Genomic DNA, 24,735 nt, shown 5'->3' with positions numbered 1-24,735 from the left:
ATAAATTTATAAAAAAAAAAAAGTAATAAGAGACTTCCCTGGTGGTGCAATGGTTAAGAATCTGCCTGCCAATGCGGGACACACGGGTTCGAGCCCTGGTCTGGGAAGATCCCACATGCCGCAGAGTAGCTAAGCCCATGCGCCACAACTACTGAAGCCTGTGCTCCTAGAGCCCGTGCTCCACAACAAGAGAAGCCACCGCAATGTGAAGCCCGCGCGCCGCAACTAGAGAAAGCCCGGGCGCAGCGATGAAGACCCAACGCAGCCAAAAATAAATAAATTTATTTTTTAAAAAAAGTAATAAAAAGTCCATAGTTCCATATAGTTATACACAGAAATGCCTGAAGATGCTGAAATAGTCTAATTTTTTGAGGTCTTTTTCTTCCTGAAGATGCCATGATTAACCACACATATAAAAAGTCAAGGCAACGCTTTAAGATCCTTCCCCTGGAAACATCCGGTATTGAGGGAGGGACGTGTCTGCTATTTCACATACCTACAGACAGAACGATTCTGGAATCAGGCTAATTACCACCTTTGCTGTTTTAGCCTTCACAGAGCACCTGACTTGTCCTCTCAGAGAGATGAAGGAAGCCAGGCAGCTATACGCAGATTGACCCTGCACACTAATAATCTGAAGAAGATTGACAAGCTTCATTCTCTTTAACTATTTCGTTTTGTTTCATAGAAAGAAAATGAAATGACCACACAATTCTCTGGCTTTATTTTGGCAAACGCTATCATTGAAAGTGTGGGACCCATCAATGACACCTCTGGTTGAAATTTATTTCTAAGGAATATCCCAAAGGAGTGATTTCTGAGGAATAATACGCAGCCTCCACTTGACTTTATCACAGCTGGATACGAAGTGAAATTCCCGGCTGGAATTTAACCACCCAGAACCAAGCGCCAGATGGCTTATCTGTACCTCAGCCCGACAGCTGTGTCCTGATATGCACAGCTGGTCTTCACATTTGAATGACAATATTTAAATGATAACACTGTGTGATGTAGAAAAATGTGTTTGGGTGGCTCGGGTCTTGAAAACTAGATTGCACAGTTGCTCTTAAAAGTAAATGCACGGCCTCAACGGCTCATGCACCTTCCTTCTATTTGTGCTGATGGGTCTTGGCTGGAGATAAGAGTTTAGTGCCACGTGGAAGCGTTCCAGTGCCGTTCATATTGTGCTATCTGCCCGTCATGGCTCCCCTGGGTACTCACCATGTTAGATTTTCCTTCACAGAAAAATAAGCACAGCATAGTTTTCATTGCAAAGCCGGAGACTTTTAAAATTTTGTGATAATTAATAGATACTGCATTCTGCCAAGACAGAGGAATTCAAAGGTACTTGGTAGAAAGCAGCTGCTATAGAAATTCTTCAACAGTGTGGGGATGCTATTATTCGTTTCCCAGTTGAGTCACAAATATCATCAGATGAACAAACATAACAAAACTCATACCAAAATTCAGCACTTAAAGAAAAAAACTATGAAAGGCAACTCTCAAAGAAAATATATTTGAATACATTTCGGACACGCATGAAAAATTGGACCTATTTCAAATGAGAGGTAGATGAACGAATGTGCAAGGCTTTAACCAATAAAATATATAGGGACAAGTTTTCTATGTTCCCGCTTTGACAGAGGTTCCCTGTGCTGCTGCTTCAACTTTGATGGATGTGCACATGACCCCGAGGACTCAAGGGAAACTTACCCTTAATATAGATCCAAAGTCGTTGTGGAGGTAAGGGAGAAAACATTATGTTTAGTAGTAAGGAGACCTGGATATATTATCCCCATGCTACTTTTAGTCACAATGAGTTTGGTCATGTCAGTTTCCTGCTATAAACTTCAATCCCTTCACCTGCACAACAGGAGCCACGGATGAGGTGACGTGTGTGTGCCTGTGTCTGTAAACGGTGATGAAACACAAGGCAATGTGACCATGACTGCTGTGTGGTTCCCCAGGGAACTCCACCCGTAGGACTCCTGTCCCTAGCCAGGGCTCTGAGTCAACTGCAAGATAGAATCCAGGAGGGGCAAAGAGCGGCCTGATGGTCACTTTCACAATAAACGAAGAGGATATCTCTTTACCGCGAGTCCAACGGGCTTCATCCCATGAAACCCAGAGGCGGACCAACTTCCCCGGACGCGACCACAAAGCACAGGGCAGCACAAGGAGCCCATCCCTGGGAGCAGCTCAGGCTCCAGAGGAAAAGGTGAGTCTGCCCAGTTTAGTCTTCTCTGACTTATCACTCAAATAAGTCCCTCAGAGCACAGGCTGGAATGGCCAAGAGTTCAGTGAACACCCTCAATGAACAGGAAAAGGAATGTAAGCCGTTAGGAGAAAGGCTCCCCCCGACTTTCCTAGCAGAACCTCCTCGGGGAAGGGAGCTGCAGTTAGCAGGAGGGTCTTGTGATGAAGGACCTTGATAAGCTCCCCCCTCAACCCCAGCGGACCACTCCTGTGAGTACCCACTGAGGCCGCTGTGAGCAATGTGGGTTCTGCCCTCCTGAGACTCAGCAACCTGTCAGAGCATGACACTAATTAAATCAACTCCAAGGTCACTCTGTTCCCCAAACCAAAAGTGTAGTCCTCCCATTTCTCATCCTGAGTTGTGACTGGTCACATCACCCAGCGTAGTCAGCTACCCCCAGGCATCTTACACCACGTACCCAAACCATCAGCGAGTCTATAGGCTTTTCCTTCAAAATCCATCCAGAATCTCACCGTTTCCCATCACCGTCACCAGGACCATCACCATCACGCTGCCTCATTTTCCTGCATGGCTTCCACGGTGCTTTAACATATGACATATTTGTTCAGTGGTTTACATAAGTTCCATCAGAGTAGGAATTTCTCTGATTTGTTCACCACTGTATCTATACCATATAAAAATATCCCTAACACATAATAAGCAACCAATAAATATTTTTGAAAAGAAGAAAGGGAAGAAGGAGAGGAGAGGGAAAAAGAGGGGAGAAGGAGGGAAGGAAGGGAGAAAAGCAGCAAGGAAGGTGAATGAGGAAGGGAGAGAGAGGGAGAAAAGAGGGAAGGAAAGAAGAAGAGAAAAAAGGAGACAACAGCTGTTGAGGTTTCTAAGGCGAAGTCCAGCCCAGATTGTAAATTTCCTCGTCCTTTATTTGAGGATGGAATCTGTCTTTGAAGCCTAGAATGTGATAGTCAGCTTATGCGAAAAGGGCTGTTGCCGTTTATTACAACCTCCTTACTCTCCAGCCCTTGGCATCCACCAAAATGGGCCCTCTACCTTCACAAGACCTTCCAGTCACTCGAGACCTTCCACTCACCCAGTTTGGTGACTCTCCCTTAAACACACACACACAGTGTTCAGTCTGAACGTTGCCATTGTCAGCAATACCAATAAATTTCCCATCAACCAAGTAGACTCCCTCCCCAGTAGCAGATGATTCTCCCTTTTTACATTATAATTCAAGTGCTTTAAGATGATACTAGAGAAAGGCAACGACCATGATTAATTAGGATTCAGCAACATCAGGCTGCTTGATGTCAAGTGGATCTGCTTCCAGGCTCCACAATCTGTTTCGTTCAATTATTGCCCATCTTTATGATACTTCCCATAATGAACCTTCTAACTTCCCTCACCAACTTCTAGTCACCACTTCAAACTTGCTGTAATCTTGGCAGGTGATTTTTACTACTCCCAGAGAATATCAAGATTATCAGACATTAAGTCCCCCATATTCCTTTAACCTCATATTCTCAAAAATAATGCTGTTTCTAGGGCTTCCCTGGTGGCGCAGTGGTTGAGAATCTGCCTGCCAATGCAGGGGACATGGGTTTGAGCCCTGGTCTGGGAAGATCCCACGTGCCGCGGAGCAACTAGCCCCGTGAGCCACAATTACTGAGCCTGCGCGTCTGGAGCCTGTGCTCTGCAACAAGAGAGGCCGCGATAGTGAGAGGCCCGCGCACCGCGATGAGGAGTGGCCTCCGCTCGCCACAACTAGAGAAAGCCCTCGCACAGAAATGAAGACCCAACACAGTCATAAATAAATAAATAAAATTAAAAAAAATAATAATGCTGTTTCTATCAAAGAGGGAGAATATGCCCCATTCCTTCCAACCTCCCTCTGAGCAGCGTAATCATCATTCTGATGGTGAATGAGGCTCCTTTGATCTTGAGATGTGAATAAGATGGGCTCATACTCCAATTTTATACCCTGATGAAGTCCAAAGTCCTTAAAAAAGTTTCTAGAAATTTCCAAAGGTCTTAAACTCTCAAGGTCACCTCAGTATCTGGCCTCTTTCTGTATGTGTTGTTCCTATTATGTACTACACTGACCCAGAAGTGACATCCAGCCATTTCCTTTAAAAAACAAAAAAAAAAACAAAAAAAAAGAAAATGAAAGAACAAGAAAATGTTGTGAGTGTTGAATGAAGGCTTTTACTGGAAAGGTCAAGAGATACCATTCTAATCAATGAGAACGAAGTAGTTTTCTTTGGGGCATGTCTGGAAATCTCCCACCCCCTGGCTTGAACATGGATACGATGTCTGGAGCAACAGTAGCTGTCTTGTGACCATAAGGCAACAAGTAAGTTCTGACATTTCAGAGCTACTGAACCAATGCCAACCCCTTTTTAATTCTTGTTTTGTGCAACAAAGTAAATCCTTTTTGCTTTAAACCATTACTAAGTTTTCTGTTATTTGATACTCAAAGCACTTAAAGCTGATACAAAATTTCAAGATCACAATTATCATAACCCTAAACCTGTGAAGTTCAAGAGTTTAAAGATGTGTGATCTAAGCTTTTACAGTTAGAGTCATCGGGTTGAGTAGTTTGGTAGTTTAGCACACCTAAACTACTAAATGCCGTCAGGACCTTGGGATGCAATTAAAAGCTAGTTGGTTCACAGTTCCTCAATTCTGTGACCAGAAGAAGATAAAGATGGTAGGAGGGTCAAAAAGCCCCTCTTCCTCGGAATGAGAGGTCATTTTCTGTCACTACCTGACTCCCTAAATTTGCCCCAAATTTGGAGACCTGCCTAATATCTCAATCTGTCCTGGCTCTTCAGAAACCTGTGTTAGTGACGGGCCTTGCCCACCCACCTGAGCCATGTAAGAGTCCTGAATTCCTAATACTGACCTTCACCCATGAGCTAGCATGATACTATTTTAATTGCTACAGTCTACCATATAAACTCAATGTACTACCTGACAGGTTAACTCAGAAACATTATTTATACATGAAGACTTACAATTTAAAAGACAGTAGAAAATGATCATTTTTGTTCAGTCATAAATGAATTTTATACCTCCACTACAAATTATGTTGTATGAGCAGTTAAAGGCTTTCTGGGGTGCTCAAAATATTCTATTTGTTGACATGAATGGTGATTACATGGGTGTTCATTTTATGCAAAATTCTTTAGGTTGTATCTAAAGAATACAAAATTCTGTATCTAAAGAATACAAAATTCTTTAGGTTGTTTAAAGTGGTAGGAAGACCTCCTGAAGTTTGTTCTGTTGTCCCCGCCTTTCTTATTATAATGAATCTCATTCATGAAGACATCATTACATTACAAACAACTGTCATAAAAGTAGATTCCACCATGTAACATGGTCTACTATAACCTTGTTATGATAACTTTATTGTAGCAGTGACCAGTATTAAAATTACAAATTGAAAATATGTTGTATATAACTTATTTTGAAAAGAAATCACTTAATAAGACACTATTCTTCTACACAATCTTGGTCCTGTAAGCCACCAAGATGACTTTTAAAGGTTAAAAAGTCAAAAAAAAAAAAAAAAAGTTTGTGATTTGAATCTCCTATGATTTGACAAACGGGTTCAAGGGCATGACCCAGAAAAAGTATTTCAGAAAGGAAGAATGCTTTATTTTCTGATTTAGAGAATAATAAGATAACACTTATATCTGTATAATGACTCTAATTATACCAAAATGTACAATCAGGAAGAATCATCAAGTGTCCCAGGATTAGTGTAAAAATGGACATAAATGAGAAATGCAGTACCACGAGGTTCTTTTGTTAGCAACTATTATTACTTACAGTCTGCAAAACTGACAAAGGCATATGCCAATCAAATAAATAACCTGTATTTAGATAACCCAGGTAGTAGTTCACTGGGGAGTTCTTGAAAAAAGAAATTATTAGTTCAATGCCAAGTCACGCTTACAGCTTCGAACAAGGAGGAAAACATGGGCATGTTTCTCAAATGGATTTCACAGAATCAGTGCAAAAGCCGGAGGGGACGGCTTAGTTTTTTAAGCCTCAGATTTGAAATACCTAGACTCCCTGCAACTACAGCATTAAATCCTCCGTGGAACCACAGTTTCAAATGCTGTCAGGAGAGACTCAACTCTTCACTCTTCTGAGACTGATAATTTTTTTTTTTTTTTTTTTGCGGTACGCGGACCTCTCACTGCTGTGGCCTCTCCCCTTGCGGAGCACAGGCTCCGGACGCGCAGGCTCAGCGGCCATGGCTCACGGGCCCAGCCGCTCCGCGGCACGTGGGATCTTCCCGGACCGGGGCACGAACCCGTGTCCCCTGCATTGGCAGGCGGACTCCCAACCACTGCGCCACCAGGGAAGCCCGAGACTCATAAATTGAAAGCCATGAAGTTTAGAGGAAATAGAGGGGAGGCTGCAGCCACCTGCACCACCCCCTCGCCCCACAGACGAAGGCTCTACCTGTAACACCGTTTAAAGTTCCATCTGAGGCTGTCTCCTGGGTGAGGCTGGAGGATGGTGTTTTTAAGACACTCCAGAAATCTCACAACCCTGCCATGGACCATCTTTGTAAACACTGAAACCACATTTTCGTCGAGGGAAAACGTTATTTTTAATTCTCATTTAAGACAGTCGAGGAAGTTCTAAGTGCTTACTTAAAAATGCATTATAGGTATCCGGCCAACTCTTCACTAGTCCCGTGGAAAATTCTGAATCTCAACATGATTTTTTTGTGGCTTTGTGTATTCCTGCACCACCTCCTCCCTGACATCAATTGCCTGGCAGATGCCAATTAAACAATTGAGTTTTATTGAATTTTCGTTGTACTTTACCATTCTCTCACATCTCCTAACTCATTCCCAAAACTGCATAAGATAAAGAATAACACTCTTATTTTCTCCATCTCACAGAGGAAAAGTTTGCCTTCGGAAGATTTTATGAATTAACCACATTGATAGGTTGTTGCCCTGTGTTTTAAGATCCAGACCTTGGGAATCCTCCCACAATATTGCTAGTTGTAAGTTCCATTTAGGAAAATAAGCTTTTGACCAAAGAAAACTGTGTAATGCATTCTGAATTTAAATAAAAATAATGTATATCTAACTATTTTGATTTATCAATAATGCTACCTACTTCTGCTGTTATATATAATTAATGATTTAAAAGAATAAATAATTGGAGAGGATGCTGGAAAACTGTGGACCGTTTTTTTTTAAGGTCTCCTGCCTAACTGATTAACAGATATCTCTTTTCACTTAGATTTACTTCAAAATAACGCATAAGCATCCAGTTATCCACAGGCGCAAAGGAAAACCTGAGAGTAACATGAGGTGATTTCTAGGACTGAAACTCAAACTATGCTTCAACTGTGAGTCAAGGAAAAATTAATGCAGAAGAAACCCAAATATCCAGCCTAATTTAACATCTTTAAGCCACAGCTGCAGAGATGATTCTAAACTGAGGCAAACTGAAGAGTGGATCTGCCGGGTATTGTGATAAATGTTAGAAAAGCCACCGAATAAGTTAGATTCCTTTGAGATGGCACACTAATTATTTTAAATACAAATATCCTTGGGGAAGCTAACATATCACGATCTTTTCTCCAACACTCCCACTATCAAATAATTTAGCTGTTTTCCTCCAACCAATAGATGAACTGAACCTCTCTGATAGGAATTTTGATTTCAAGTAGGAAATTTGGATAAGAGTGGACTTAATAGGAGGTAACAAGTTCAGGCTCTTTTAGCCAGAAGAAATATACGTGCCCAACTAGGGAGAGCTATAGAGAGCAGCGGGCACAGAGGCCAGTTTTTCACATATTATGTTACACAATTATTTTTATTATTTTTTACTTATTTTTGCTTAAGACTTGACCTGGCTCCCGAGGTTGATCAAGAAAACTAAGGCTCAGTGCAGGTGCTAATGAAAATTAATTGAAATTTCAAATTTCAGCTGGCATTAGTTTACGCTGATGACCCCAGCACAAAGGACTTGCTCCTCCTTCAAAATTCCACAGCAGAAGTTTATAACACTTCTCTTTAATTACACTTTTTTTTTTTTTTTTTTTAATTTGGCTGCATTGGGTCTTCACTGCTGGGCTTTCTCTAGTTGCAGCCAGCGGGGGCTTCTCTTGTTGCGGAGCACGGGCTCTAGGCGCACGGGCTCAGTAGTTGTGGTTCGCAGGCTCTAAAGTGCAGGCTCAGTAGTTGTGGCGCACGGGCTTAGTTGCTCCACGGCATGTGGGATATTCCCGGACCAGGGCTCGAACCCGTGTCCCCTGCATTGGCAGGCGGTTTCTTAACCGCTGCAACACCAAGGAAGTCCCTACACCTAACTTTTTAATAGCACTTCCCTATCTTGGGATAATTCTTCTAGGCTATTTTACACTATTTAAATTGTCTATTTAATTTCATAGCAATAAGAGCCTTGACGTTTTTGTAAACTTTGCAACTCCTACCAAGTTAATATTTTAAAAGTCTGGGGGTGGGCTTCCCTGGTGGTGCAGTGGTTGAGAGTCCACCTGCCGATGCAGGGGACGCGGGTTCGTGCCCCGGTCCGGGAAGATCCCACATGCCGCGGAGCGGCTGGGCCCGTGAGCCATGGCCGCTGAGCCTGCGCATCCGGAGCCTGTGCTCCGCAATGGAAGAGGCCACAACAGTGAGAGGCCCGCGTATCGCAAAAAAAAAAAAAGTCTGGGGGTGGTGGGTGAGATGAATTGAGAGGTTGGGATTGACATATATACACTAATATGTATAAAAGTTAACTCCACATCACCAAAGTAAGACTTGAGTTAATCACAGTTTTGGCTCTCCCAGAAATGCAATCTTAAACCAGTTAATCAGGAAACGTCTGGTCAGCACTAGTTAGGTAATGTTTCCTCCCCTATAGGCAAGTAACTTGGAAATAACCAACCTGCTTTTCCGCCAGTGTAGCTGCCTTTTTCCTGCTCTCCTCTGCCCGTGAAAGTCTTTCATGTGGTACAGCTCCCTGGGGCTGCTTTCTACCTCCTAGATTGGATACCGCCTGATTCGAATTGATTTTCGCTCAAATCAATTTTAAAAAATTTAACATGCCTCAGTTTATCTTTTAACAGTTCTAGTGTCAGAAGAGAGAGTGAAGTACGATATACCCCTGACACCCCGCGGCCAAGAGCAAAGAGCAAGCAAACGTGGGTACCTGCTGAGCCCTGAGCTCACGCTTCCCTGCCGGCTCTGGAGGTCATGCGCGAGTCCCCCGGATCCTAGTGTGAGCTTTCAGACTTCATGTGAGCACTTCTTTGTCCGTACTGGGTCCAGAAACTGGTCGGAGTCAGGCTGGGTCCGACTCAGAAACCGGACTGGGTCTGGGGTCGGACTGGGACTGACTTGAGCTGGACTGGGTCCCGTGTGGAGCCTCAGGTGAATCAGTTTGTTTTCCGGCTGAACAGGCAGGTTAAACTCATCAAGGATAATCCTGAGCTACAGTGGCCACGGTGGAGAACTTTTCACCTAGGTAAGCGTACCCGGTTAGGAGGCGCCCTAGAAAAAAAAGGGGGTCTCAGACAGGCACTCACCAGAGAGTGTAGAGGGAACATTATTTTTCTCCTCTACAGTTCCTGGGGACCTGGATGAGACCCGCTGGGACACCCCAACTTGCTCCAGAGCCTGCAGATGGGATCCCGGGGAAACTGGTGAAGCCGACAAAGGTTCTTACCGAAGTCAGCTCTCCCGGACCTCTGCTGCGGGGCCTGGTCGAGAGCAAGGGGCAATTTCATGCTGTGCCTTCCTTTCCAAACCCAGATGGGCAGGAAAAAACAGTTGTGAGAAGGAGATCTTTGAATTGTGACTCTTGACTTAGCTTTCAGGTGCCCGCTGGTGGTGACTCTGTCATCCCCAGGGACAGCTACGCCTGCTTGTTCGTGTCCTGAGAACTTGGCTTGGCAGCTGTCAGGTTGCAAGCCCCTGAATATGGCCTGGAAGAAACGTGGGCTGCATCCCATTTGAGGCTTGGGTCATATTGACTGTTGCCAGCTCTTGGGGGAAACTGTCTGAGTCTTTCCTTTGTTTTGGGGGGTGACTCTGGATCTTGGGAGAGTAGGATCTTTTGTACCCTTTTGGGGGATACCTCTGCATCCAGGGGCTTGTTCAATACTGCCAGGAATCTACTCTCTGTCCCAGCTGATACCTGACAAGATAGTTTGAAAGGATTTTTTTTTCTTTTATTAAAGTAGCTCTACAGTCATAAGTTGGCCAAACTGGAAGCTGATACTTAGAGCCTGAGAGCAACTTTTTTTTAGGTCTTCTCTAAACTAAAATGAAACTATGTACCCAGAGGGAAAGAAAAACATTCTGAAGCCTTTGTGAAAGGATTTACTAAAACATCCCAAAGACACAGAACTCTAAAATCTGAAACATAGAAATCTTTTGATTTTCATCTTAGTGGAAGATCTTCTCCCTGATATAAAGAAGCAAATTGAGGGTAAGTAGTTGGATGAGTGGGTCAGTCTCTTAATATCATTCACGTTGCAATTATTTAAGGAATTAAAAACATCTAACTTGTATTACAAATCAAGTCTTTACAGGAACAGAAATGCAGCTCTAGAAACAATTCAAAGCACACTCATCCTTTTTTTTTTCCCCACCAATCCCCAAACCTCCCCAATGTGATGTCAAAAGACTTGCAGACTTTGTAAATGATCTGGACTTAAAGAACACGAGTCCTTGGGGGAACTTGCATTCTTTCTCTGTGCCTTTTGAGACGTAACTCTTCTACCTGGTCTTCTCTAGAAACCAAGGTAATTCTTATCAGAAGCGGGGGTGGGGAGGATATTTTGAAATCCAGGCCTAAGAAAAATCTTAGAAATCTCTTTCATAAAGATTAGTTAAAAGCTATCTTAACAGGTAAACATATTCTATCTGCCAGGAACACAATTTGGATCCAATGTTCTTTTATAAACTAGTGAGTTTGCATTATCATACCTGTCTCATGGCTAAAATCTTAAAATGAAAGCTATAAGGATCTGTTTGTACCTGTCTATATGTTTATAATGTCTAGGTATATTACAGATGTGTGATTTTTTTAACCTCCCAATAGTATTGCCACAATTAATTTTATAAACAGCTCTATTTTAATTGGCTTAAAGACAAACATTAAATAAATCAAGTATACTCACAGAAATATAGAAACTAACCCAAATGTTTTTCAATTTCACATGATCTAGGCTAATCTTCGGTAAACAAAACCTAATTTAAGTTTGTCACTTAATTAGAAGAGGCAAGTCTTTGGAGCTCTCAGCATTAAATATAGTACTTTTATTCTACCTCGGTTTAGAGAGTCAAATAAGCTCGTTATCTCTGTTGCAGAAATTGTCAGCAAGAAAGATAACTTAAAATGATGATTAGCTGTTTAATGTCTCATGAAATTTCCAAGAGTAAATCTAATTGTTAAGAACAAGCAAATTAAATAGACGTAAAAGGTTATAAACGCACTTTTCAACAATCATTGTTTTATGGTATGTCTACTTAAAAAATAGTTCCCAGAACCTTTAATACGCTTCAGTTCACCTTTCAACAAGGTAAAGTCTCCGTTCCCCCTTTATTCAAACATTTATTAAGCACTTAATGGTGCCAGGCGTAAGGTAAAACACATTCAGAAAGGCACAGAGGAAGCTTCGTGCCCCGGAGGCGCGGGAAGGTACACTTCCCTGAGCTGGGGAGACGGCTGATTTCTGCTTCGCCAGTGTCTCCATTTCTTTCAGCTCAGAGATGCAAAACCAGAGGACGTCCTACAAAAAGCTGTAGAGGAAAGACGACTTTAGGTAGGGTGGGAGAAAGCTAAAAGAAGCTTGGCTGTAAGCCAGGCCGCCTCACCTACACTCAAAAACCATCCCGGATCTCTGCGGCCAGGCACCCCACGGAGCACACTGTGAGCTTCGCAAACTTAGCGACTTCAACTTTTAATAAGAGGCTAACACGTTAAAATCAAACTTGAAAGCTCCCAGGGTCGTGTAAGCCAAGGCCGAGCAACTTCATACTAACTTTCGGTTGAGTAGTAAAAAAAAAAAACCTCCGTAGACTTAAGAAGGACGGTAGCGTGGACACCCGGAGCCTGAGGGGCACGAAGACCTCCCGCGCTACCCAGGAGGAGGCCAAGTCTCGCGAGAGTTGAGGCGCCCGGACCGCGCCCCAAGGGATCCGGCGGAGCGGACGGGGCGGGAAGGTGGGCGGGGCGCCGGGACCCAGAGTTCCGGGTTCCCCAGCCGCGGAAGTACGGGGGCGCGGCGGCCGTCGGCTTCGTCAGGGTTATTCTTGGCGGTGGCGCGCGGCCATGGCGCGGAAGGCGAATCACCGGCTGCTGCTGCTGTCGCTGCTGCTGCTCTGCCGGGCCCCGGTGTGCAGCTCCGGCCCTCTGCCTCTGATCCTCAACACTTGGCCTTTCAGGAATGCAGCCGTAGCAGGTGCGGGGCCGGGGGCTGCGCTGCCAGAGCTCGCGGGTGGGGCGGGTCGCCGCCGACCGCACCGAGCTGCTGGGAGCCGGGAGGCGGGCCTTCCGCAGCCTCCCCTGCGGCCTTTCCCGCAGCCGCGGCGCCTCGGGCACTGGACCCTCCTCCCTGCCACTGCTGCATTTTAGATCCTCAGCGTTCTTTGTGACTCCCTCTCTGCAGCCCCGAGTCACTGTATTTTCCACCCTGCTGCCGACCCGGAGCAGTTACGGCCTTTCTGCTCAGACTCTTCCTCCAGTGGCTCCTACGCCGGCTTTTGCGTGACCTCCAGCCCTTTCCTGCCTTTCCACCTCCCCTTTGGAGCCCGTCACATCTCCCCAGTACCCTCCACTTAGGCTTCGCCGACGACTAAGTTCCCCAACAAAGCGTGGTCGCTTTACGTGTACTTTTTGTTGCTGCATGCTGACGCGCTGTATTTGCCACCTGGCAAAGGACTTCCAACCTTGGTTATACGTTAGGATCATCCTCAGAGCTTCTCAAAAGGACCCGTGCCTGGGCCCTACCTCCTGAGGTTTCCCTTTCACTGCTGGAACCAAAGTTTTTTTTTTTTTTTAAAGCTGCCTAAGTGATGTTGATTTGCAGTCAGGATTGAGAACTACCAAACTAAGATATTACCTCTTCAGGAAGACTTCCCTCATTTACTGTCTTCAAACCCAGTCTGAGTCAGGTGCCAGGCTTGCGTGCTTTGATATCATCCTGAACATACCATTACCTTGTCATTTTCTTATCCTACTTGTTTCATTCAGTTTAAGACATACTACCCTAGTAGTTTCAGACCCCTTCTCCCCCATTTGAGGCTGCTAATATAATTTTCTGGGGCTGAATTAGCTTTAGAATTTGATGGAGCTAAGTTTGTATGTTATAGGCAGTGCATATGATTCAGAGAAAAAATGAGGAAACAGGCTGTGAGAAAGAAATTCCCAGCGATAATGAGACAGAAAAGAAAGTTCAGGGCCCTGGGCTGGGAACAATTCTGTGTATGTTGTCTGAATTCAGAAGGGGGGGGAAACTTCTCTAAATATACTTTCAAGCCTGTTCTTTCAGTGGTAATGCTTATTATTTACCAATAGTGTCATTAACCCGTCAAGGAATTCTATTTTTATTAGTAAAGAAATTGACTACTTAACACCTTCCCCCCCGCCCATTCCATGTTTGGGGCTCTGGAGAACGTAGTTTAGTGTTAAAAGCATGGCCCCTGGAACCAAAATGGTTACTTTTGAATCCTGACGCTGCTGTCGACTAAGCTGTGTGACCTTGAACAAATAGCCTCTCTGGGTCTGTTTCTTCCTCTTTAAAATAAGGATAGTAATTGTACAGTACCTGAAAGATTAAATGAATTATCCACGTGAAGCCCACGTTGTAATTATTTGCTGTTATTTTGTTGTTATGGAGACTTGCTGATATATTTTTAATAATCTGATGATGCAGAAGAATTTACGGGGCTATGATTTCATGAATTTTCAGTTTGCCTTTTAGTAGCTTCAATTGTAACTTATAAAACTGAAGGAGAGAATACTTCTTTTCTCACACACACACACACAGTAGAAACAGGTATTATTAATAAGTGAAAAAACCCTCACTTTGCATCAGTAGCCAAAGTCTGAATTCTTCACGGTAAAGGGTTGTGTTATGTAATTCTGTCTATATCACTGACTGCTTTGCAGCACCTGATAGACGAAAATTTCAGTTTAACTTGGAGTAAATGTGCAAACAGTTTTAAAAATAGGAGTTTTCAAGCCGTTTTTGGTTTGTTGCCTTTGGCATTGAAAAAAAAATGCGTGTCTACACAAGCACTCTTGGGGTTTGATTGCCAGCGTGGAGGACGTTAGCATCTGGAGGGTCTGCGCTGGACGCGGTTGAGAGCGGCTGTGCGGCGTGTGAACAGGAGCAGTGTGACGGCACCGTGGGCTTTGGTGGCAGCCCCGACGAGTCTGGAGAGACCACCCTGGATGCCATGATCATGGACGGGTAGGAGCGCCCTGAAAAGCCTTAGTGCTCTCTGCACCTCCGCTGCAGGTTGAGTTACATGTATGGCTGATTAGTCTTCTACTGAGAGCAAGATGGACAAATATATGTGTGTTTTTAAAATTTTTATTGGGGTGGAGTTGATTTACAATGTTGTGTTAGTTTCAGGTGTACAGCAAAGTGAATCTGTTATACATATATCCACTCTTTTGTAGGTTCTTTCCCATGTAGGTCATTACAGAGTACTGAGTAGAGTTCCCTGTGCTGTACAGTAGGTCCTTATTGTTTATCTGTTTTAGGTATAGTATAGTGTGTTATATGTCAATCCCAATCTCCCAATTTATCCCTCCCCCCGCAATATATAAGTTTTGATGCAGGTCAAAAGCCCTAGCATATGGTACTTGGCCTTTCCAAACACAAGGCGTTTCCCCCTCAATTAAAAGAAAGTCATGCAGCAACATGGAGGGACCTAGAGATTATCATACTAAGTGAAGTAAGTCAGAAAAAGACAAATATCGTATGATATCACTTATTTGTGGAATCTAAAAAAAACGATACAAATGAACATATTTACAAAACAGAACTAGACCCAGAGACAGAGAAAACAAACTTATGGTTACCAAAGGGGAAAGGTACAGGAGGGATAAATTAGGAGGTTGGGATTAACATTTACATACTACTATATATAAAACAGGTAAACGACAAGGACCTACTGTATAACGCAGGAAACTATACTCAATATCTTATAATAACCTATAATGGAAAAGAGTCTGAAAAAGAATATATACATATATAGAACTGGTTCACTTTGCTGGACACCTGAAACTAACACAACATTGTAAATGAACTATACCTCAATAAAAATTTTATTTTGAAAAAAAAAGAAAATCATAATCATAGTAGAAAACTATCACATTGAGGTAGGTAGTCTCCTTAGAACAGGGAGAGCCCCAAGGTACAGAAATACATCTCTGACCTGGTAAACCATCATTTACCCACCAACCACAAACGCTGTGGGTTGCCTGACCTGAAGCCTTAAAACCCCTTTCAAAAGCCATATTTAAAACGAGCCATGGGAAACTGAGAGTTTTAGTGCTCTGGGAACATAGGGGTAATAGAGTCTCTGTTCCTTAATATGCCTGAATGTGGGAATTTGTATGAACTTCATGGATGTGCCGTCACGTCTACGTCAAGACAGTGGAGTTTATCCTACAAAACACTATAGCTTGAAGTAAAGCAATTTTTAAAAAATTTGTGAACCTATAAAAATACCTTAAAAGATCTTACTGCACTTTTTTCTTGCAGTACTACCATGAACGTAGGAGCAGTGGGAGATCTTAGACGAATTAAAAACGCCATCGGGGTAGCACGAAAAGTACTGGAACACACGACACACACACTGTTAGCAGGAGAGTCAGGTATATTTTAACTGTACTCAATTTTTATGTAGGCTTGTGTCTATCGTCTTCACTGTGAAAAAAGGACTCAGTATAAAATAGTGGATAAAAGCAGACCTAAGTTCAAATTCAAGCTGTTTTACTTAATATCTATTTAACTTTGGATAAGTTACTTAACCTCTAAATTGTACTTTCTTCATGTTTAAAATAGGATTTTTAGAAACCAGTTTATTATTAATAAATGAGTAATTGCTGGAGGGAAACAGGATTCAGCATTATTTCTCTTCTTGTATTACATTTTTATGGGTGTAAGACCCAAGGCGCATAAGGTAACAGAAGATGGGAACGGATGGGGTTTTGCTGTGGCAACGGCACTTTCTTGAACACCTCCCAAGGTATATACCCAGAACCATACCGTGATCTGTATTCAAAAAGATCATTCTTAACCACGTATTAGCTCACAGTTCCAGTAGGCACCCTTCCATTTTGTTGAAACAGAATGGAAAACTACCTGACAAACACAGGAGCTGTCAGTCTTTCATGGAATCCAGTGGTGCCTTTATTTGGCGTCTCAACGTTGTTTTACGCTCTGGGCATCGCACCCCAGTTAGAGTCGCGGTTGTTCCGAGGTGTCCCTTTCCTTTTGTGAAGCAGAAGCAGGGAGATTCTGGAGGGAAGGTGGGAGAGGAGAGTTGTCATCACACCGCCCACAAGGGTCTCAGCAGATCAGGGTCAGGAAGGACGTAGGGAAGTCGAGATCCAGAAACCGATGCCCGTAACACTCTTCACGTGTGAATACTCCCTTGACCATCTGTGTTTACCCCCAGGATGGCTGCGCTCCACGTACGAGACAGCTGACCCCCAGCACTTCCTGTGCATACATTTTGTTTAAAAGGTAATACTTAACTCATTTGCATTTTTCTTCCTCATCTCCAGCCACCAAGTTTGCCGAAAGCATGGGCTTTATCAGCGAGGATTTATCTACCAATGCTTCGTGTGCTCTTCATTCAGATTGGCTGGCCTGGAACTGCCAGCCAAATTACTGGAGGGTACGTATGCATGATATTTTAAAGTTAAGTTATTTGAAAATACTACGTGACATCCCTTCCACTCTCAGTCATCCACCTGTTGCCTACAGTGCTAATCAGCACCCTGGTTGCACTTCAGAATCAACGACTGATGCCAACTCTGGGCACAGGATGGTCTCAAAAGCTCCCCAGCTACATCCGATCCACGTCCTGAGTGGGGAACTCCCGGCCCCTGGCAGTGGTTTCAAGCTGTGAAGGTTCTGCTGTGGGAGAAGGGCTGCCTCACTCTGAACTGCTCTGCTGTGTTTCCTTGTAACAAAAGGTTCCATGTATTAAGAAAACAAAGTTTGGAAACCATTAGTCTAAAATATTTCTTATATTTTATCTATGTGAAGTATACCCAGTATCTTGCCCTTTTTTAACTTGGGGATTTATACTATTAGGTGTCTAGTATGTTACCAGGAAGATAATTTATCTTTAAGTCAATGGGACTTTGAGCCTAAATCGGTTTGTCTTTGCTACCCAGAATCCTGCTGTGGAGCATGTTAGTCTTTTACCTGTTTCTTCGCCAAATCCTAATCACCTCTGAGTAACCAGGGAGTCACTTGAAAGAGGCCACTGCGTGAAACCAGGTCATGAGAGGCACCTGGTGCACAAATGAACAAGACATGAGTTGTAGGTTTCTTGCTTTAATACTAATCCATATCCACAACCTGAACTTATGAATTTGGATTATTTTCCTGAGCCTTTAAGATTCATAAAAGAATCTGAGAGTACAGCTTAGGATATGTTCACATGTACCTAGCTTTGAAAAATAGAAGATTTTAAAATAGATTTTGCTTTAAATTTCAGAGTAGCTCTTCTTAGGTCAGGGAACAAATTCTAAAATTTAAAAGTCATGTTCTGTACCTGATTTCTTTGAGAAATCTAAAAAAAAATCTAATCTAAAAATCTTCATTTATATTTGCCATTGTGCTGAGAATTTTTGGCATATATAGAGAAAAACTGGGGATCTTTTCCGGATAATATAAATGTCTCTTCTGTATTATATAATTCTGAGACCAGACTAGGTATTTAGTAAAATTATATCCATCTGTCCACATAAGACTTAGCTAACCTTTGGCTTTTAATTCTTATCTTTCAGTTACCCGATGTCCTTTTGGTTTCTTGCTAATGTTTAGCGATTGTACATAACTACATGCTGGTTTCTAAAATCACCCTTTCTAAAAAATAAAACTTAAATCTCGTTTACAGAATGTTATACCAGATGCTTCAAAATACTGTGGACCCTACAAACCACCTAGTATCTTAAAGCGAGATGGTTCTACTTACAAAGAAACAGGAGATAGTTACGGTCATGATACTATTGGTAATTTGCCTTCTATACCGTTTTTATGGTTAAAGTTCAGCTAGTTTTAATTGCTCTCCTGTAGTTCTTAACTTCTTTATCCTTAATCATGTACCAGAAGGTGATTTTGATTAAGTGGCAATTAAGAAAACACACACACACACACACACACACACACACATTCTTTTCATATCATCTATATATATTTTGGCAAATTTACTTTATACATAAATATGATGATTATTCACTTGGGGATTTTAAAATCTTTGTTTGATATTTAGTTCTTTAATAATGTTATGTTTGCCACATTCAAATGATCTTTCCAGTCATTTCCTGTAATGTTGAAAATTTCCATTAGTCTATAGCCGTGATTCTCTCTGGCATTACCTTTGAAAAAGCATTGAAAAGTGAGCAATTTGAAGTGAGGATATGGGGTGTCTACAAAATGATGCTGTGAAACGAGGTCATTAAAAAACACAGATATTACCACTGGTGTAATTTTCAATATTCCCAAGATTCCTATTGTCTTCTACCTGAAAATAATGGAAGACGATATTTATATTACCAACTGCGCAATTATTTGGTTATATTTGAGGTACACTTTAGAGTTGATACCTACAATGATTTTTTTTTTAATTTCTAGGCATGGTTGTCATCCATAAGATGGGAAATATTGCTGCTGGTACATCTACAAATGGTATAAAATTCAAAATACCTGGGTTAGTGTTTCTAAAAGACCAGATCTCGAAAATATGTAGTGAGTATCAACCAATATGTCCTAGGTGCTATGGGGATGCAAAACGCAAAGCACAACCCTACTCTCACAGCTAAGGTTATTGTGAAAGAAAATAAATTAGTAGCTGCTAAGTGCAAAGGAGAAGGTGTCTCAGCCAGGGCTGCAGAGTTTAGGGATGGTGGTGTGATCAGATTAAGCTGGGGCCATCAGGGGCCTGGAGAGAGGGGCCTGGAGAGAGGGGCTAGGAGCTGACCCTGACCCTGAGAGAGGGACCAGGGACATCCAGGCCAAGGCACTAGCAGATCCAAAGTAGCTCAGGTTCAGGGCTCCCAATGGCCAGAAACAAAACCGCACATCTGTCGGGTGCGGGGGAGGAGACCAGAGCCAGATTTCAGGGGGTCTTTAAGGATTTCTGGATTTTATTTCAAAGTAGTAGAAAAGCACGGAAGGTTTATTACAAGGAAAAACTTGAGTAAAATGTTGGCACCTGACCTAGACAGCAGGAATAGATTGTAGGTGAGGAAAACCAGTTGGAACCTGCTGAGATAATCCAGGAATGAGATGATAAAGGATGGCGGTGGTGGAACAGTCACCGTGAACCTGTGCCATCCCGCCACGTATGATGGGCTGCTGTGTGATTCTCATGTAATGAATGAATGCGGGTTTATGAAAACCTAAGTGGAAAAACTAAGGAAAGTCTATCCTCTGTATTCTGATGAAGAATTTACTTGAAACAATAGTCAGTGACTAAGTAGAAACGTCTCCTAAAAGAATTTTCTGCACTTGACTTCCCGTCCTGAATGACCGTGCTGTGCCCTCCCAAAGTCGAATAGGAGACTCGCCAATACCTGGATCTGGGGCCTACGCCGACGACACTGCAGGGGCTGCAGCAGCCACCGGGGACGGCGACATACTGATGCGCTTCCTCCCAAGGTGCGCCCTCCTACATCTGTGACTTCAGAGATCTTAGAAGGAGATATTGTCCCTCAAGAGAGAAAATAATTGTCTGTGCCGCGTGATCCGCATTTGTGTGTACGAGAGCTTTTCAGAAAGCCTGTTACCAACTCTTGGCGCCGTCCCTTTGACGATCCTAATCATTCAGATGAAGCAGCCACAGTCCTGAAACAATAACTCTGCTTACTCGCTTCGCAGATGAGAATGCTTAGGATCTATTTAAATAACTTACGTAAGGCCACTGAGTAAGGCCTGCGATAATTGATGATAAAAGTAGAAAATGCAGTTGCCGTGTACAATTAATTACTGAGAGATAATCCTTGCAACTACATGTTTTGCGCATGCCTAGTCTTTTCCCCCGTTGACTGTAGCCCCATTTCTTACTTAAATATAACCTCTATACTTTATGACTTAAGGCTGTTTTTACTAAGTAACAGTTATTCAGCTGAAGCCCAAAATAAAAGTCCTTATCTGAAATGAGTGGGTGGATTAGTTGAAAAGGTGGACACGGTATCAAGGTTTACTGCCTTTCCTGTTGATACTCTCACAGGAGTTACCTCTTTTCACTTACATGCACTGTATTTTGTCAGTTGTGACAATTTTGATGGTTTTAGATGTCTAACCTCAATAACCAAATCTGGAGTTAGCTTATTCTCTGATACTAAAGTTCTGCCTCTGTTGAAATCAGCTACCAAGCTGTAGAATACATGAGAAGAGGAGAAGATCCCACCACAGCGTGCCGGAAAGTGATTTCAAGAATCCAGAAGTATTTCCCCAACTTCTTTGGGGCTGTGGTATGTGCTAACGTGACTGGAAGTTATGGTAAGTTTTATCTGAAATTCATGTTTATGTGAACCTGCAAATGTTGATGAGGACAGAGACTTTAAAACGCTGTTGGGTATTTTAATCCTCTGCGATAGAAACAGGGACTGTACTGAGTAGGCAATGGATAAATGTTAATTGTTGTGTCAAGACCCCCAGAGTGTTAGAAGTGTACCTGAAAGTCTCCTCTGTTGACTGGCGGTGGTTAGGATCCAGTCTTTGGCTGTTCGGTCTTACCCTTGACGTCCGTCCTAAGGAAAGTTTAGCTTCGGCTCGAGTATATGCTGAGATGGGCTAACGTAGTCAGATGTTTTTATTCATTAGAAGTACGTAGGGATAAACGATCTTCCCCACTTCTCTGTTCATTATTTAAAGGTCTCAGTCATTTAGATCTCAGGGCTCCCAGGTACAAAATGTATTACTAATTAGTAAACTAAAGGCGTTAGCAGAATTATTTTCGCAGTGTATTTGAGGCATGTCCTTTGCTTCATTTACTTTCCATATGAGCCTGTCACAGTTTCAAAGCATTTCAAGATCAACCAGTGCTGCTCCTCATTGGTGAGGTTTCAGATGGGGAAGATACACAGCCTAGTGATCAATACAGCTCATTAGGTTAGACTGCTTATTACTGTGCTTTGATCTTTTACTTCCCACAGTTTGGTATCTGAAAAACTTGTCTGAGGAATTCCATACTCTTTTTTAAGTACTAAAATACAAGAGTCGATGTAAGTTATGGGTGGGGAGGCTTTGTGTCTAAAATAAATCAGTTTCATTGATTCCCTCTTAGGAAATAAACCTTAGAAGGCTCAACGTTAGATTTAACAGGATGTAAAAATGATAATTATATAATTGTAGATGAATTTAAAATTGACCAGCCCCTTGTATTTAAAGTAGTGGCATTAGAAGGGCTCCCTCCAGGTGTCTGAGCAGGTGAAGAAATCACTGTTGTCTGACAGAGAGCATCTTGACAAAACAAGGCTCACTTTCTACCCGTGCAGAAGCGTAGAAAAGAGCAGGGTGCCTGGGGAGGGGAGGATTATGGGTGGATGAAGGGAATGGCCTAGTCACTAGGGAAATACAGTTGTTAGTGTGTGCCTGAAAATTTTCTTTTTCTACGAAAAGGATATGAAAACATTAAAATAACAGTAGCAATGACCGCCTATGTATAGGAGCAAAAAATCAGCCTATATTCTGAGGTTCAAAGAGATGGCTTTCCCACTGCCTTTCTGTCCCCTCATGGACTGTCAGCTCGTCCGCACTAAGGTGGACACACAGCCCACTTCCGTGTGGCCCGACTGGACAGCAGGTACACAACAGCCAGTGTGGAGGTGGGGAAGCAATGTCTGTATTGGTTGTAAATGACATGTGCATTCTATATTTAACCAAACAACTTTTTCTCTTGGCCCCAGGTGCTGCCTGCAATAAACTTTCAACATTTACTCAGTTTCATTTCATGGTTTACAATCCTCTAAAAAGTGAGCCAACTGAGGAAAAAGTAGACTGCATCTAATCCATCTTTTCTGTCCACATCTCTACTTAAAGAAGAAACAGAGGCTGAAAACGCTGCTCACTGTCATCGTATAACGTGCCTCATGTATTCTAAAATTCTTTGTGTAAAATAAGCACAAAAATTTTATGCTAAAAGCATTTTCACTTTCTGTATCTGAAAAATTTTTATTATCTGTTTTTCTTTAAGCTTTGTATATCCCCTGAAAATATTTGTATGTATTTTGTATATGTTTAAATTTTGAGTGATATTTGGATTTCTGCTCAGTGTTTCAAGAAATTGCTACTTTGGAGATTTATTTCCATAAATAAATGATACAGTAAAGTGATATAGTAAAGCCACAAGAAATAATCTATATTTGGATACTTAAAATAATTAGAGTAGCCAAGGATTTTAGACCCAAAGAAAAAGGTAACAGTGAGTCACAGCATGGTAAGTCCTGACCGAATCTCAGTACCTTAGAGTAATATGTCTCTTATCGCTGATTATCAGTTGTACGTAATGCTCTCTTCTAGCTTGAAGAGGAAAGAATGCTGTTCATCATAAAGGTGCGTTTTGTTTAGCACGTATTAGAAAATGTGGGCCGTCTTCTGATGAGCAACTGTGTTGATTTTCTTGGGCTTCTTCCTCTGATGGTGCGCTCCCAATGTGTGAAGGTTTTTAGCCACCAAAACTCTGACCTTTTGGCTACAAATATTTAGTACTGATAATCTCTTCCGAAAATGATTTAGGGAACTTGATCTGTACTGTGGTTTTACTAATCTCTTGTGCACATGTTGGTGGTCTGAATTAGCAGTGAGTCAGTAACCCTCGTCGGCCTTGTTTTTTCTGAGCGCTCGGTCAGCCGTCTGCGGACTAGACAGGACTGTAAGTGCGCTTTCTCAGGATCGTCTTTGCTTCATTACCTTCCTTTTACATCAGGAGTCATTAATAAAACTGTATGTACAATATTGTCCCCCACCTTTAGTATATCTGCTCCGTTTCTTCCTACACTCATCTTAAGATTTAATGTTCTTTGTAAGTTAGGGCTAGAAAGCTGTAGTTTTGAGAATGCCCTTAGGTCACCTGTTCTCACACCTTGTCATGTGTCGTCACTGTCTGGGGAGCCTCTTCACAAATGCCCTCTGCTCTGTCCCACCCAATCAGAATCTTCACAAATGGGAACTTGAAAGCTGGACTCCGCAGCTGCTGATGGCAGCCTGAAAGCTAATAAGGAAACAGTCCCGCAGCCTCACACTCACAGAGCAGAAGGGGAAATCTGACTCTTGTGGGTTCCCCCAAGGTACATCGACTTGCTAACATCTGATACGGGGCCTTGGAACAAAGGGAAAGAAGCCAGATTTAAACTTGGAGTATATTTATATCAAGATGAAATGCCTGTTTTGTGTGTTTGCCGTCCGTTGATACGTTAGGCAGCCATGTACCACCAGAAAAATGAGTTTGAAAGTCTTCATGGCCTGTCACTCCCCAGCAAATGAGAAGTTTAGCTGATCCTGATTTATAGAATTCTGACCTGAAGTTGTTAGACATGTATATGTACACGATATACACATAAACAAAAAAAGGGTCTGTTTCCATTACCAGCACTCAGATGACTCCTTTTGGTTTCAAAAGGCAAATAATAAGCATAATGCATTTTTAATTGAGATATCATACATAGACTATAATATACTTTTAAAGCCCATAATTTTTAATTGTTGAACTTCTTTTTAAAGTGTTATTACATCTGATGCTTGGTGTTTGAATTTGGAGCTAAGAACATAATTGAACTCAGTATCTTAATGGTTTAACTTCATTTGAATTAAAAACTGATGACATAAATATGTATCTTAATTGGCTGCTAATTATGAAAATAGATTAAGACCTATTTATGTCACTTTACTGGTCGTTTTTTCAAAAAGATTCCTAGACCTTTAAAAAAGCTTCTAAAAAGGCATATTTAAATTTTTTGCTTGTTTTCTTGAGTACTATGCTATTTATGTGTTACTCAATATATACTCAAGCCCTGTCTTAGGAAGTTAAAAAGATGAGATAACAAGGTCTACAAAAATTGTTCATCTGCGAATTGTTTGTGCCCCATATGTGCTATATGATGAGTCTTTTCATATACAACCCAGGGTCAGCCAGTAGTGAGGTACCATATTTCAGTATTTGGAAAAGCATAGCCGCTTGAAGGGTAACGTCATTGCCACATTCAAAATGGATATAATGGGGAAAGTTAAAGCCGCCATCAACCTATTTGCTTCTGAGTTAAAGGGACAGGAA

At 42.2% G+C, this 24,735-nt stretch overlaps 1 protein-coding gene and 2 long non-coding RNA genes across 5 annotated transcripts in view; 1 reads left to right on the top strand and 2 right to left on the bottom strand.

The window, feature by feature from the left end:
- Window positions 1-12,390, bottom strand: part of LOC137215892 (uncharacterized) — a 76,493-nt gene extending 64,103 nt beyond the window's left edge. Inside the window, exons 1-2 of the long non-coding RNA XR_010939476.1 lie at window positions 12,082-12,390; window positions 9,410-12,006 (exon numbers count right to left, since the gene is read on the bottom strand). This is a non-coding gene — a long non-coding RNA (uncharacterized lncRNA). The remainder of the gene's footprint in view (window positions 1-9,409; window positions 12,007-12,081) is intronic.
- The window catches only part of LOC137216090 (uncharacterized), a 244,711-nt gene that overhangs the window by 190,529 nt on the left and 29,447 nt on the right, over window positions 1-24,735 (bottom strand). The gene's annotated exons all lie outside the window — the stretch shown is intronic.
- Window positions 12,458-23,430, top strand: AGA (aspartylglucosaminidase). 3 transcript variants are annotated; one of them, XR_010939610.1, is made up of 10 exons: window positions 12,458-12,668; window positions 14,528-14,681; window positions 15,984-16,096; window positions 17,012-17,124; window positions 18,358-18,472; window positions 19,095-19,170; window positions 20,013-20,120; window positions 20,830-20,963; window positions 22,086-22,269; window positions 22,373-23,430. XR_010939610.1 is itself a non-coding variant. In XM_067722035.1 (9 exons), exons 1-9 carry the CDS (start codon window positions 12,539-12,541, stop codon window positions 22,471-22,473), a joined length of 1,044 nt encoding a protein of 347 aa, XP_067578136.1. In that variant the 5' UTR covers window positions 12,460-12,538; the 3' UTR covers window positions 22,474-23,430. The 3 variants fall into 3 exon arrangements, 2 of the variants coding, with proteins under 2 accessions (XP_067578137.1, XP_067578136.1); XM_067722035.1 differs by lacking the exon at window positions 22,086-22,269 and having other exon boundaries at window positions 12,460-12,668; XM_067722036.1 differs by lacking the exons at window positions 20,013-20,120; window positions 22,086-22,269.

The sequence above is a fragment of the Pseudorca crassidens genome, chromosome 21, assembly GCF_039906515.1.
Source record: "Pseudorca crassidens isolate mPseCra1 chromosome 21, mPseCra1.hap1, whole genome shotgun sequence".
Classification (NCBI taxonomy): Eukaryota; Metazoa; Chordata; class Mammalia; order Artiodactyla; family Delphinidae; genus Pseudorca; species Pseudorca crassidens.
Note: the sequence above shows the minus strand (reverse complement) of the source record. Positions and strands in the feature narration are given on the sequence as shown.